Here is a 16,146-nt window from a genome sequence, read left to right as displayed (position 1 = left end):
TTGCGCGATAGCTTCAGGGAGGTCTTTTTGGAAGCTCACAGATTCAGAAATGGTTTGACTCTGGAAGAATTCCTTTCATGTTTGAGTTCCGATCTAAGCCAAGAGCCTTGGAAATTTTGAATCCACCTCTTTGGTATAGTTGCTATAGAAAATATAATGATCACTATGGTAAACATATCATATATTAAAATATATAGCATATTGGGGCGCCTGGGTGGCTCAGTCGTTAAGCGTCTGCCTTTGGCTCAGGGCGTGATCCTGGTGTTATGGGATCGAGCCCCGCATCAGGCTCCTCCGCTGGGAGCCTGCTTCTTCCTCTCCCAGTCCCCCTGCTTGTGTTCCCTCTCTCGCTGGCTGTCTCTCTCTGTCAAATAAATAAATAAAATCTTAAAAATATATATATAACATATTAAAAGAATGTATAAATTATCATAGTTTTGTTTTAAGAATTATTTAGTGAACTATCCAACCCTTAGCTATTTGGGAATTTTTCCATTAAAAGAACCATTTCACGTTTCACAGGTCAAAGCTACCATTTAGAGAAACATGCATTTAGCTTACAGCAAAATTCTGAAGCTCTCCTGGTGAGAAGTACTTAGATATAGACCGCAATGAAAAGAAAACTACACTCATTTTCCTTAGCCCGTAACGTGAGAGTTCAGAAGGAAAGAAGCACTTCTCACTAAGAATAAACTGTGAAATGCGTGGGAAGTTGTTGGAGGCTGTGCCAGGCGGTTTGTAAGAGGAAGTACACAGAAGTTCGCAACTATTAGTGGTTAATTCGAAGGTACTTAAATCCGCAGTGACTAAATGGCATTAATGTTACATCAACAAATTGACCTGCAAAGGTAACCATCCTCAATGTCCCTGTGATCGTGAATGATTTGTACTTAAAAGTAAGTATATGAAAGTCCTCATTATAGTTGTCATTGCTCCAGAAATAAGTTAAAAGAAGCCTTGCTTATCTTTTCCCTGCTAAGACTACTGTAACGTTCGCCAGGTCATCTCTTCAAAAGACAGCTGGCCTGATTGTTAGAGTGTTCGATTAAGAAAACTAGATACTAAGGCAACATAAGGGTTCCAGCTTGCTCAAACTCTCGGTCAAGCCTAGAAACCTAATAACTGTGGATTATATTGACCATATTTGAATCAGTTATTGAAGCTGAAAAAATCGATCAACTTCTATTTCTGGAATTCAAAACAATACTCCTAAGACTAGAAGCAATCCTTCGTAGCCACAGATTATCAATGAAGATATTTGGAATTTCCATGTTTTTGTTTAAAAATGGTCACATGTATACAGGTCCTTAGGGTTGACCCTAATGCTTTACAGCATTTCAGTTGCAGTCATCCAAGTAGAAGTGTGTGAAGAAAAATACCCCACCGTTAAGCTTACTGATACATGAAAATGTTATCTGCAAAATAAACCACAGGTGAAATGCTGTAAATATGTGTTGGAGCTCTTCAGTGAAGGAAGTGGGTTACGTTTTAAAGTTGAATGAAATAATCATAACTCATCAGTAAAATGTGTGACCCTTGATAAAATGTGTCACTTTTAGTCTAATTCAGTGTGGTGATTTCTAAGGTATTTTTGCTCATTCCTCAGTATGAAAATCCGCATCGTTGAGTTACTCATTGGGGCTCATATGTCACTTTTTCAGAACCTTATCCAAAATGTCAGTTGAATCCTCGACGTCAGTATATTCTTGAAAACCTGGCAAGTTTTACTTTTTTCTACTTTCTTTAAATTGTCATTAATGTAGTTTAATACACTTTATTAGTAAATCCAAAGAAGAAATCAAGAATAGATGTAGAAAAGAAAAGTTTTTGGTTCTTTGTGTATTTAGGAGTCTAGTTTAGTATTTGAGTGATTTATTCAATAATAATTGTTGAATGCCACTTAAAACAAAATGAAAATCATCATCTTTTACCTATAAAAAAATCCCTTACATAGATGAATTCACAAATGGAAATTGGTGGTATGCTTTCTTAAGACGAAATTGTTGGGATTTAAAATATGATATTTTTATATGATTTGATATCTCTCAAATCTGAGAAATAAAAATCCATTCTGCAGATAGTTTTAAATTTGCATTTTCAAGTTAATATTTTCAGTGGGATGTTAGACCTACCACGCGAGCAGATTTGTCCTGAGAGTATTTCCATATCTCTGCCGTGAAGTGCATCCTTAGTCTGGAACTGAATGAAGCAAAGTTGCTCACATTACCTCGAGATACAGACTCAGGGACTGCTCTCTGTTACGGGGTATTAAATGGCTCTCTCTGGTAAGCAGTGTACAGAATAATCCTGTGCAGTCTGAAAAATCCCTAGAGATGTTTACATTTAAATTGCCTGTTTTCCACTGAAAAGCAAAATAATTCCAGCGGAGAAATATTACCATTTATGTTCAGGAAAAAAGGATGGGCAGACCCGTAGCTGCAGAACTTCAGTACCAACTAAATATTTAGTAAATAAAGCAAAAGAAGAGCTGAAAATGAGTTTGAAATCCATATGTAATGTGCAGTAGGCTTACATGATATTAATTGATGGCATAAATATATGCAATGTTAAACTTACTAAAAATTCACTGTGAGGGGCGCCTGGGTGGCACAGCGGTTAAGTGTCTGCCTTCGGCTCAGGGCGTGATCCCGGCGTTGTGGGATCGAGCCCCACGTCAGGCTCCTCCGCTATGAGCCTGCTTCTTCCTCTCCCACTCCCCCTGCTTGTGTTCCCTCTCTCACTGGCTGTCTCTATCTCTGTCGAATAAATAAATAAATAAATAAATAAATAAATAAATAAATAAATGAAGTCTTAAAAAAAAAATTCACTGTGAGACTAGAGCAATGCTCTTAACTTCCCAGTCGTTGCTGGCAGTTTTGAACGAAAGGAAGTTTTGGTTTGGGTTTACGCCCCTTATCATCATTTAACAATAATGTCGTCTTCATCATTATTAACATACTCGTTCTCATCCTTATTTTCATTGTTAAACAAAACGTGTCACAAAGCATTGTTTTCATAACCATATGTATATTAACTCTGGTTTCACAAACGAGAAATTGGATTCTTATAGAAGAGTTTTAAATACCTTGCCTGAGGTCATGAAGTTATTTTAAACGACAGTTGGGATTTGAACCTGTGTCATCTGGTCCCATAGGTCACTTCTCACATTGCAAAAATCGTATCATAACTTTAAACATAATTTGGGAAAGAACATGTTTTCTAGGTTTCTCATATATGGGGGAGCGATTAGAAAGTGACTCAGAATACTAAATTTTCACGTAACTGGGTTACGTTGCAGATGCTATTTTAGAAGCAAAGGTTCAAAGACAAAGGTGCCTTTAAACATGGAGACACAATTAATTAGATTTTGATTGTTTGAGTGAGGTGGTACCACGGTGAAAATAGTGTTGTTACTATTAACTATTCCCCAGTGAACCACTCCCTGTATTTATGTCTTGTGCGGTCCCCTCATACATTGACTCTACGCCTGACCTTGTGACTTTCTTTAGACAATTTAACGATTGTAAGCACCACACAAATAGAAATTTTATAAACACTTGCAAATTGTGCTGTTCTCTTGTATTATAGTTACAGTGTAAAGAAGTCCAAGCTGTCTATAGGCAGGCAGCGCGTGTAGACAGAGAGAAGTGTACAGGATTTATCTGGACTTTCTAGCCTAGCCAAACCACCATCTGAAAGCAACCTAGTAAGCTCAGTCATCTCCATATAAGCGGAATGGCCAAGATGGACTCATTCAACCCACAAAATCAGGAGAAATAATAAATCGTTGCTGTTATAAGCCATTAATTATTGGAGCAGTTTGTTACACAGCAATAGTCAATCAAAATGCAGAGAGTCTTATTAAATAACTTTGTCAAGAATCTTATTTCAGTGGAAAAGAATAATTTATATGAATGAACTGGAATCTCATCCACATATTTAGTAGGGTCTATGAATATCTTATACACATATTTAATAAGATCTGTAGCATGAATAAATATCCCATACACATATTTAGCAGGGTCTGGGACAAAATGTATAATCAAGGAATTTTGTAATTATAAGCTATTTTATTGATAGAAATGTCATTTATTGGATTCTTACTGCCACATTTTTGATGCTACAGTCAGGGAAATGATGGTTTCATTTCAAATACCTTTCATATGTATATAGTATATATGTGTATACAAACATATGTATGTATATGCACATAATATACATACATACATATGTATATACATGCATGTATATATATTATTGCCTAGAATATATGTAAAATGTGGTTTTAATCAGTTTAAGTAATAATGAATTAATATAATTAATATAAAGAAATTTATTTTTTTAAATTTTTATTCCAAATTGATGTCTGTGTTTTAATTGATTAGTTCAACTCATTTGTATTGATTATGTTGAAACTAAAATTTAATCTTGTTTTTTATTTTCAAATTACTTTTAATTTTTTCTTTTTTGCTATCCATTTTTTTATTTTATTTTTTTTATTATGTTAGTCACCATACAGTACATCCCTAGTTTTCGATGTAAAGTTCCATGATTCATTACTTGCGAACAACACCCAGTGCACCATGCAATATGTGCCCTCCTTACTACCCATCACCAGTCTATCCCATTCCCGGACCCCCCTCCCCTCTGAAGTCCTCAGTTTGCTTCCCAGAGTCCATAGTCTCTCATGGTTCATTCCCCCTTCTGTTTACCCCCCCTTTCTTCTTCCCCTTCTTTTCCTACCAATCTTCCTATTTCTTATGTTCCATAAATGAGTGAAACCATATGATAATTGTCTTTCTCTGCTTGACTTATTTCGCTTAGCATTATCGCCTCCAGTCCAATCCATATTGTAGCAAATGTTGAGAAATCGTTCTTTTTAATGGCTGAGTAATATTCCATTGTATATATGGACCACATCTTCTTAATCCAGTCCTGTTGAAGGGCATCTTGGCTCCTTCCACGATTTAGCTATTGTGGACAATGCTGCTATGAACATTGGGGTGCTTAATGGCCCTTCTCTTCACTACGTCTGTATCTTTGGGGTAAATACCCAGTAGTGCAATGGCTGGGTCATAGGGTAGCTCAATTTTTAACTTTTTAAGGGACCTCCACACTGTTTTCCAGAGTGGCTGTACCAACTTGCATTCCCACCAACAACGTAGGAGGGATCCCCTTTCTCCACATCCTCTCCAACGATTGTTGTTTCCTGCCTTGTCAATTTTTGCCATTCCAACTGGCGGAAGGTGCTATCTCAGTGTGGTTTTGATTTGAATTTCTCTGATGGCTAATGATTTTGAACATTTTTTCATGTGTCTGTTAGCCATTTGTATGTCTTCATTGGAAAAGTGTCTGTTCATATCTTCTGCCCATTTTTTGATTTGTTTATTTGTTTCTCGTGTATTGAGTTTGAGCAGTTCTTTGTAGATCTTGGGTACCAGTCTTTTATCTGTAGTGTCATTTGCAAATATCTTCTCCCATTCCGTGGGCTGCCTCTTAGTTTTTTTGACTGTTTCCTTGGCTGTGCAGAAGCTTTTTATCTTGATGAAGCCCCACAAGTTCATTTTTTCTTTTGTTTCTCTTGCCTTTGGAGATGTATCATGAAAAATGTTGCTGTGGCCGATGTCCTACAGGTTGCTGCCTATGTTCTCCTCTAGGATTTTGATGGAATCCTGTCTCACATCGAGGTCTTTCATCCATTTGGAGTTTACCTTTTTGTATGGTGTGAGAGAGTGGTCAAGTTTCATTCTTTTGCCTGTAGCTGTCCAATTTTCCCAGCACCATTTATTGAAGAGACTGTCTTTTTTCCACTGGATGTTTTTTCCTGCTTTGTCAAAGATTAGTTGCCCAAAGAGCCGAGGGTCCATTTCTGGGTTCTCTATCCTGTTCCATTGGTCTGTGTGTCTGTTTTTGTGCCAGTACCATATTGTCTTTGTGATCACAGCTTTGTAGTACAGCTCGAAATCTGGCCTTGTGATTCCCCCAGCTTTGTTTTTCCTTTTCAACAGTTCCTTGGCGATTCTGGGCCTTTTCTGGTTCCACACAAATTTAAGGGCTGTTTGTTCCAGTTCTTTGTAAAATGTCATTGGTATTTTGATCAGGATGGCATTGAAAGTGTAGATTGTTCTGGGTAGCATAGACATTTTGACTATGTTAATTCTTCCGATCCACGAGCATGGAATGTTTTTCCATCTTTTTGTGTCTTCTTCAATGTCTTTCAAGAGTGATTTGTAGTTTCTAGAATACAGATCCTTTACTTCTCTGGTTAAGTTAATTCCGAGATAATGTATGGTTTTTGGTGCTATCGTAAGTGGAATGGATTCCCTGATTTCTCTTTCTTCAGTCTCATTGTTCGTGTATAGAAATGCAACTGGTTTCTGAGCATTGATTTTGTATCCCACCACATTACTGAATTGCTCTATAACTTCTAGTAGTTTGGGGGTGAATTCTTTGGGTTTTCCATATATAGAGTATCATGTCATCTGCGAAGAGAGACAGTTTGACTTCTTCTTTGCCGATTTGGATATCTTTGATCCCTTTTTGTTGTCTGATTGCTGTTGCAAGGACTTCTAGTACTATGTTGAATAATAGTAGCGAGAGTGGGCATCCTTGTCGTGTTCCTGATCTTAAGGGAAAGGCTTCCAGCTTTTCCCCATTGCGAATGATATTTGCTGTAGGCTTTTCATAGATGGTTTTTATGAAATTGAGGAATGTACCCTCTATCCCTACACTCTGAAGTGTTTTAATCAGGAAACGATGCTGTATTTTGTCAAATGCTTTTTCTGCATCTATTGAGAGGATTGTATGGTTCTTGACTCTTGTTGATATGATCTGTTACACTGATCGATTTGCGAATGTTGAACCACCCTTGCATCCCAGGGATGAATCCCACTTGGTCATGATGGATAATCCTTTTAATGTACTGTTGGATCCTATTAGCTAGGATCTTGTTGAGAATTTTGGCGTCCATATTCATCAGGGAAATCGGTCTGTAATTCTCCTTTTTGAGGGGGTCTTTGCCTGGTTTGGGGATCAGGCAAAGTAATACTGGCCTCATAGAATGAGTTTGCTAGTTTTCCTTCTGTATCTAGTTTTTTGAAACAGCTTCAGGAGAATAGGTATTATTTCTTCTTTGAATGTTTGGTAGAATTGCCTGGGGAATCCATCAGGCCCTGGAGTCTTGTTTTTTGGGAGATTTTTGATCACTGCTTCAATCTCTTATAATTAATTGGTCTGTTTAAAAAATCAATTTCTTCCAGTTTCAGTTTTGGTAGTTTATAGGTTTCCAGGAAGGCATCCATTTCTGCCAGGTTGTTTAATTTATTGGCATAAAGCTGTTGATAAAAGTTTCTAATGATCCTTCCTATTTCATTGGTGTTAGTTGTGACCTCTCCCTTTTCATTCATAATTTTATTAATTTGGGTCCTTTCTCTATTCTTTTGAATAAGTCTTGCCAGTGGCTTATTGATCTTATTTATTCTTTCAAAGAACCAGCTTCTAATTCTGTTGATCTGAACTACTGTGCTCTTTGTTTCTAATTCATTGATCTCTGCTCTAATCTTGAACTGCTTTCTCGTGCATGGGTTAGGCCTGTTCTTCTGTTCCTGTTCCAGCTTCTTGAGGTCAGAATATAAAAACTGCATTTTAGATTTTTCTATTCTTTTGAGTGAGGCCGGGATGGCTATGTATTTCCCCCTTAGGGCTGCCTTTGCAGTGTCCCGTAGGTTTTGGACCATTGTGTTTTCATTTTTGTTATTCTCCATAAATTGTTTAAATTGATTTTTGATTTCCTGGTTTATCGAATCATTCTTGAGCAGGATGGTTCTTAGTTTCCAAGTATTTGAGTTTCTTCCAAATTTTTCCTTTTGATTGAGTTCCAATTTCAAAGCATGTGGTCTGAGAATATGCAGGGAATAATTTCAGTCTTTTGGTATCGGTTGAGACCTGTTTTGTGACCCAGTATATGGTCTATTCTGGAGAAAGTTCCATGTGCATTTGAAAAGAATGAGTATTCTTTTGTTCTGGGGTGTAGTGTTCTATATATATATATATATCTATGAGGTCCATCTGGTCTAGTATCTCATTCAAAGCCTTGTTTCTTTGTTGATTTTCTGCTTAGGTGATCTGTCTGTGAGCAGAGTGTTGAGGTCCCCTACTATTAACATATTTTTATCTATATGTCTCTTTATTCTGGTTAAGAGTTGGCTTGTGTATCTTGCTGCTCCCCTGTTGGGGGTATAGACATTTATAATTGTCATATCCACTTGTTGGATACATCCTTTAAGAATAATATAGTGTCCTACTGTGTCTCTAACTACAGTCTTTAGTAAAATCCAATCTGTCTGATCTGAGAATTGCTACCCCAGCTTTCTTTTGAGGTCCACTGGCATGAAAAATGGTTTTCCATCCCTTCACTTTCAGTCTGGATGTATCTTTAGGTTCAAAATGAGTCTCTTGTAGACAGCAAATGGATGGGTCATGTCTTTTTATCCAATCTGCAACCCTGTGGCATTTATGGGAGCATTTAGGCCATTCACATTGAGAATGATTACTGAGAAATATGATTTTAATGAGGTCATGTTGCCTGTAAAGTCTTTGTTTCTATAGATTGTAGCTTTCTGTTCTGTATCACTCTTGGGCCTTTTTACTTTTATAGAACCCCCCCTTAATATCTCCTGTAGGGCTGGTTTCGTGGTTATGAAATTGGTCAGTGTCTGGCGATTCTGGAAGGTCCTTATCTGTCCATCAATTCTGAATGACAGCCTTGCTGGATAAAGGATCCTTGGCTGCATGTTTTTCTCTGAAAGAGCTTTAAAAATGCCCCCCCCAACCCTTTCTCTCATTCCAGGTCTGTGTAGACAAGTCTGACGTAATCCTGATATTTTTGCCTTTGTATGTGAGAAATTTCTTTGCCCTGGCCGCTTTCAATACTGCATCCTTCAATCTAATAGTTACGAAATGCACTATGACATGACGGGCGTGGCGTAGGTTTGTCGTGGTTGAATTTGGGACGGGTCCTCTCTGCCTCTTGAACACGAATGCTTGAATCCTTTGCTAGATTAGGGAAGTTTTCAGCTACAATTTGTTCAAATATCTCTTCTAGACCTCTCTCTTTTTCCACCCCTTCGGGGATGCTGATGATTCTGACATTGGAACGTTTCATTGAGTCAGTAATCTCCCGTAACCTACATTCTTGAGATTGGATTTTTTTGAGCCAAGTTTCATTTTAACTTTCCCTTCTACCATCCCATCCTCCATTTCACTAATTCCTTCTTCTGCCTCATTCACCCTAGCCGTCAGAGCCTCTAGTTTAGACTGCATTTGATTCATAGCATTTTTAATTTCTGCCAGATTCGCTCTCATTTCCGCCCTTAGAGATTCTATATTCTCGTTAATATTTTCTTCAAGTCTACACATCATCTTGACCATTGTTACTCTGAACTCCATTTCTCACAATTTGGTTATATCCATAAATATCAGTTCTGTGGCAGAGGCCACAGACTCATGGTCTTTTCTTTGCTGGGGGGTATTTCTCCTTCTCGTCATTCTGATGAGGAGAGGTAGCCGGGATGCCCAGAGCCCAAATTATTGACCAGGACCCAGGCAGCGTGCTTTTGTTTTATAGGGACCTTAGGAATGTGGGCTTCTTGATTTTTCAGCCTGCCTTCTGGGGGAGGGGCCTGCCGCACTGATACTCAGGCACCCCTGTTTGGGTAGAGTTGCCCTGTCCCCTGCGAGGGGGGATGGGGATGGGCACAATGTGAGCTGGTAATTCCGGGCTTTTGTTCTCTGGCAGCTTTCCCTGATGGTTTTCTGTGCCTCTTCTGAGAGTCAGAGCAGCAGTGGCTGAATCCTAGCCTCTGTCTCAGAACAGAGAGATCACAGTCCGCTCTCCACTGAACTCTCCTGGCCACTTTACCTCTGTTTCTGTTGGTGCTGCTAAAAACCCTGAAGTGTCCCGGGTTGTGCGCCCCACAGCCACTCTCCCAGTCCTCGCTTCCAGGGCTGGCAAGTCCCTATCCTTTGTGCTTCGAACACCGCCAGCCGCCCCGGTTCCCGCGTGCGCTCCCGAGCTCTCGGTTTCAGTGTGGTTCGGGGTGCTCCGGAGCACCGGTTTTCAGTCTGGTCGCGCACGCGCACTCCCAAACTGTTGGTTTCAGCCTAGTTTGAGTGTGCACTCCAGAGCTCTGGTTTTCAGTTTGGACGCGCGCACACTCCCGAGCTCCCGGTATCAGTCCGGTTCCAGTGAGCACTCCGGGGCGTTGGTTTTCACTCTGGTCGGGCGCGTTCCCAGGCTTACGGTCTCAGTCTGCTCTCTCTCTTGCGGGTGCCAGTCCGGGAGCCCGCCCGCTCCCCCGTGCAGGTGGCTCCTGCTTCCTGGTCGGTGCCCGAGCACGGTGGCTCCCTCCCCCTTCTAATTTATCTTCCAATATCTGTGCGGGGATTCACGGCTCCCCCACTTCGTACCTCAATGCTCAGTGCTAGAGATGTTCATTTGTAGAGATCCAGATGTATCTTCCTGCGTCTCAGGCTGATTCCGTGGGTGTTTAGGCTGGTCTGGTACCTATCCAGCTCGACTCAGGGGACCGGCTGAAAAAGGGGACCCCCTACTCCTCTGCCATCTTAACTCTCTCTCCGAGCCTCATTATTTCTGCTTGGGTTGCAGGGCCATCCCTAAACCAGTCACTTGGCTGGAACAGTGGAAAATGCTGACCGGCCAGGCTGGGGTCAGATGGCCATTCCTGGAATCCTGGCATAGAGGGTGGGTGGACTCCGCCTCAGCCACATGGACTGGGGTTAAGAGAGGAGTGGTCCTTAGAAAACTGGGGTGCTGGGACCAAAGAAGGGGAGATGGATTCTGGGAAGCCTGGAATACAGATGTTGGAGACAGGTGGGTCCTAGTGAGAAGGGTGCAGGAGCCCATGGGTGTGGTTTCGTGGCCTCCTGGGCCCTTTGCCACGAATCGGTGAGCAGGCATCCTGCGGACCTAACCATCCCTCCCCTTCCAGCGTCTACTGGGACTATGCCATGACCATCTGCCTGGAGGAGATTGTGTACCTGCACTGCCATCAGCAAGGTAGGGACCATGGGGGAGCACGGGGCTGGGGTGTTCCTCCTGGCTCCCCTGCCTGGCCCCACCTCCTTAGTACCTGTGCAGCCTCAAACAAGTGACCTCTCGCTGAGCCTCAGTTTCCCCATCTGTAAAACGGAATCACAACAGCACCTACTCCTGGCGTTGTTGTGAACATCCTGTGACATATGATAAGGGCTCAGCACCAAACCCATGGTATTAGCTGCTCACGCCTATTGAGCGCTTACGATGTGCCAAGCAGGGCTCTAAACAGCTTGGCACGAGGTCACACACCCCGGGAACTCCTGAGTTTGGACTCGAAATCAGGTCTTTATCATTCCAAAGCCTGTGCTCTCAAGATCTGGGATTAATAACTAGAGTTCTCCTTTAAGGCTCAGAGAAGGCACATTCAGAACAAGCAAAAGGCCATCCTGCTGTAGAAAGCAAGTGATCCATGCCCCACCAAGGCACAAAACATGAAGCTTAGTTAGTGAGACAGATCTGGGTTCAGATCCAGGCCCTACTGTGCAGCCCTGGGCAAATTACATCGCCTCTCTGAGCCTTGGTTTCATCACTTGTAAAACACACAATAAGAGATATACCTCATAGGTCTATTTTGAGTATTCCAGTAAGACACTGCCTTTAACATGCTGTGCTATATACAGTAAGCGCTCAATACGTGCTAGCAAGTCAACTACTGCCCTGAGAAGGGATAGGTCTGCAAGCCTCCATGAAGAAATAGGTCAGGCTGATTCGTAGAGGGTGATTGAGGGTGTAGAGGGACATCACATGTTTAGGGGCATCATTTCCTTTGGGGGGTGACTTCATCGGGGCCAAACATAGTCTTCTGGATCATGTCCTCTACTTCCTGGTCAGTGACCGTGGCAGGTGGGGTGGAAGAGGCTTGGCGGGGGCTAAAAACTGGCCCTGACCTTCTGCCCAGGCCTTTCTCAGAGCCTTGGAGCAGGTCTGTGGGTCTGGTTTGACATGCCTGGGGGGATGTGTATGCCGGGAGGGCCCCATACCCATGCCTCATACTGACTTCCCGCTGGATCTCCTCTGGCTGGGTCGTGGTGGCAGTGGACAGCGGCGGGACAGTGGTGCTGGTCAGCCAGGACGGGATCCAGAGGCCGCCTTTCTGCTTCCCCAAGGGAGGGCACCTCCTGCAGTTCCTCTCGTGCCTGGAAAATGGGCTGCTCCCTCATGGGCAGCTGGACCCTCCACTCTGGTCTCAGCGGGGAAAGGTGAGTGATCACAGGGGACCCAGGGAGGCTGGGGTGGGGGTCAGCTACGGGGAGTGGTCATTCTTTATTTTTTGAAAGAGAGGTGCATGCGTGTGTGTGCAAGCAGGGTGGGGGAGGGGTGGGGGAGAGGGAGAATCCCAAGTAGGCTCCGCACCCAACCCAAGACTTGGGGCCGGATCTCACGACCCTGAGATCATGACTTGAGCCGAAATCAAGAGTCAGATGCTTAACCGACTGAGCCACCCAGGCACCCGGAGGAGTGGTCATTCTTGCCCATGGATCCTTAAGTGGCTTTGTGGGCACATACACACCCCACTGAAACCCTCAGGCTGTGCAGATTGTGGGGACAGGTGTATCCCAAGGACTGTGCAATAGGACACCTTCTTTCAGGGCAAAGTATTTCCCAAACTGCGCAAGCGAAGCCCTCAGGGTTCCGAGTCCACGTCTTCAGACAAGGAAGACGACGAGGCCACAGATTACGTGTTCAGGACCATCTGCCCCGGCATGCGGTCTGAATTCGGTAAGCTGCCCCGTCTCTGGGCCCCCTGGATCCAGATGTTAGCTGATCATGAAAATGATTCCAGGTGTTTGGAACTAGAGGACAAGTGGTTTTTTTCCCAGGGGCCTGAGCCTCACAGAGCTAACACAAGCAGTCATGTATGGTTTTCAGAATCTTTGAGAACAAGGACGTCCTTTCTGAAGAAGTGCCTACATCAGAAATGGGCAGACTCCTTCCTGTGGTCCAAATTCGGCCCCCTGCCTACTTTTGTAAATAAAGTTTTATTGGAACACAGTCCCGCCCATTCATATCCATATTGTGTGTGGCTGCTCTCACACCGCAGCAGCGGAGTGGGAGTGTTGTGACAGAGACCGTATGGTCCACAAAGCCAAAAATAGTTACTATCTGGCCCTTTATAGAAAAAGTTTGCAGATGCCTGCCTCAAGTAATAAGAGAGAAGAGTTTGGCCCTGTGGGAGGGATGAGGGGCCATAAATGGTTCTAAACCCCCTCTCAGTGTCTTCCTGCCTCTGTCTCCACCACCCGGTCTGTGTGCACAGAGGAGGCAAAGACAAGTTCTGAACCGTGCAGACAGGCTCAGAGTCAGAGGAGGGCATTTTCAGACTCCTGTGTTGCTGAGACTGTCTGTACCATCTGGCGTGGTAGGCGTGAGCCACGTGTGGCTCCCGAGCACTTGAAATGCAACGAGTTCGAAGAGAGATGTGCCTTAAGTGTAAAAGACACCCTGCATTCTGGAGACTTTGGAGCAACAATAGGAAAGAATGTAAAATATCTCATCAGCAATGTTATATTGACTCTATGTTAAAATGGTAACATTAGGGATACACTAGGTCAAACAGAATATACTGTTGAAATTGATTTCATCTGTTTCTTTCCCCCCTTTTAGTGTGGCTACTAGAAACTTCTAAAATAAGCTGGTGGCTCAGGGAAGATTCCTATTGAACAGAGCTGGCCTAGGGCGGGGTTGACACATTGGATGAATAATTGTGTGTTTGGGAGGGGGGGTCTTGTCCATTATAGGATGGCAAGCAGCATCCCTGGTCTCTACCCACTGGATAGATGCCAATAGCATCTAGCAAATTCTCAGGTTGCGACAACAAAAAATGTCGCCAGACATCGCCAAATGTCCTTGAGGGGCCAGAATTGCCCCAGTTGAGAACTGCTGGTCTGGACAGAGGATGGATGAGGTTGAGGGGGGATATCGGTCAGGAGAGTGTGAATAGGGTCTTGGGGTCTGATGCCCTGGGTCAGAATCCCAGCTGCACTATTTGTTCACTGGGTGGTCTTGGGCATGATGCTTCCATCTGTGCCTCAGTTCCCAAATCTGTAAAAGGGGATAATAATAATAATAATATTTGCTCTCAGTAAGTGATAGCTGTCGTTAGCAGAAAGAGAAAGGGGACCTCGGTCGGAAAGAGCTGTTATGCCAGTTACCACCTGCTGGGGCCGTGGATGGTTCAGTAGTGTTGCCATTCTGAGCCTCAGTTTCCACTCTGCAGAATGGGAGGAGAGATGCGTCTCCCACAGGGGCATTAAGGCTGATAAAGCAATCCCTGCACAGCAGCCGGCACACAGTAGGGCATTTTATAAACATCAGCGTTCTTTCTTCCTCAAAGCCAACACAATACATGGGAGCTGTGCAGAGCCGGGCAGGGGGGAGATCAAGCCCCGAGGAGTGGGTTCTTTGGCTGTTTCAGGGTTCTGCCCACCTCAGACATTTCATTTCACTAGTGCTTTTTGTTTTGTGTCTCAAGTTGCTCCTGACCCCCTGGGCAGCCCTGCCCCCGGCTCCGCGAGCCCCGCCAGGACGGTGGTTCCTACCAGCCGGTCCGTGCTGGTGGTGGCCAGGGGCGGTCAGTGGGCGCGAGCCAGATGGGACACCACCTTCCCCGTGTCGGGCCGGAAGCAGCAGCCCCCCAGTAATGTCTGGGCTCCTCCCATGCCTGGGGCTGGGTGCTGGCCACCTCTGCCATGCTGTCTTTTGAGTCTTGGTCCCCAGGACGAGGGAAGCCGGAGACAAATGGATGCCCTCACGCTGTCCAGCCTCCACGTGGCAGAATGCAGCTTGGAGTGTTGTGGGGTCCATAGGGAAGGGGTCCACTGGTGATGCTGGTGGAGTGTGAGATGCTGGGGCCGGGGCCAAGGCATACTGGCCACAGCTTGCTGAAGCTGATCAATGCTTCCCTCAGACTGGCGGAGAACTGGGGATGCTTTTCTAGAACATTTTACAGGGGCTCACTGGTCTTTCTTGGCCAGCTCATCAGTGAGTCAGCTTGGGGAGGAGCTTTCTGCACTAACAGTGGCTAGGGCTGGGCCCTGTCAGCTACTGAGCTCTGATGACAAGTGGCCCTGGGTCCATAACTTCCCAGCCTCGCAGCCCAAGGGAAGAGGCCAGGGATTACCAGTCATCCTTGAGGGGGCAGGGCCTGTGGGACAGATGTGCACCCTTCTCAATCTCCTAGGTCAGGACTTGGCAAACCAGGGCCCAGGGGCCGGAGCCAACCTCATTCAGTGCGACCCATGAGCTAAGAATGGTTTTTACATTTTTTTAATGATTGAAAAAAATCAAAAGAAGAGTAATATTTGTGACCTGTAAAAATACGAAACTCAGATTTCAGTGTCCATAAATAAAGTGTTATTGGAACATAGCCACGCTCACGTGTTTGCAGCTTGTGGATGGCTGTGTTTGCATGATGATGACAAAGTTGAGTGGCTATGATCGCGGCCAAATGGTTCACGAACCCTAAAAATGTTTACTGCCTGGCCCTTGACGGAAAATGTTTCCCGAGCCCTGTCCTAGAGAAAATAAAATGTTTGCACCTGTCTGGAACTGCCAGGAGGCCAGGAAGTTAGTGATAGAAATTGTAATGTGTGAGTCACCGTTGTGTCTGTCATGCGGCTCTGCAGACGGGGCGGTTTCCATGGAGCTGGCAGGGAAGGCGGTGAGGGACACTCCAAGTGCTGCATCCTGGGACCATGTGATCACAAGTCACCAGTGTCCGTGTTAGGATATCAGTCATGCTCTCTTGGTTCTCGAACGTGGCTGCTGTTATCAAAATTTTTTTGGATATACGGATTTAAGGGCTGTATCTCCAGGAGGTTTAAATTCAGTAGGTCAGGGGTAGGATACAGGCATGGCTTTTTAAGAAGCCCCCCGCCACGTGATTCTGGGTGGGGGTAACCCACCTGTTTGAGACCTGTTGATGGAAGAGCCCTATGGCTCAGGATGATGGACAGTGCAGGTGGCCTCATCAGCAGGAGCTCCATTGGGTCCCTCGTCCTTGGCACCCTGCCTCATCTGTTGAGTTAGGC

The 16,146-nt window shown here is 44.1% G+C and overlaps 1 protein-coding gene across 1 annotated transcript in view; it reads left to right on the top strand.

Moving 5' to 3' along the window:
- The window catches only part of LOC148107468 (small G protein signaling modulator 1-like), an 84,581-nt gene that overhangs the window by 43,354 nt on the left and 25,081 nt on the right, over positions 1 to 16,146 (top strand). The window contains 3 exon segments of the mRNA XM_087857172.1: positions 11,010 to 11,077; positions 12,152 to 12,315; positions 12,706 to 12,835. Of these exon segments, the coding sequence (XP_087713298.1) occupies positions 11,010 to 11,077; positions 12,152 to 12,315; positions 12,706 to 12,835 (362 nt within the window).

Source organism: Ursus americanus, chromosome 30 (genome assembly GCF_024610735.1).
Source record: "Ursus americanus isolate L20-20 chromosome 30, mUrsAme1.1.p, whole genome shotgun sequence".
Classification (NCBI taxonomy): domain Eukaryota; kingdom Metazoa; phylum Chordata; class Mammalia; order Carnivora; family Ursidae; genus Ursus; species Ursus americanus.
The sequence above is the reverse complement of the archived record's forward strand: the minus strand, read 5'-3'. Positions and strand labels throughout refer to the sequence as shown.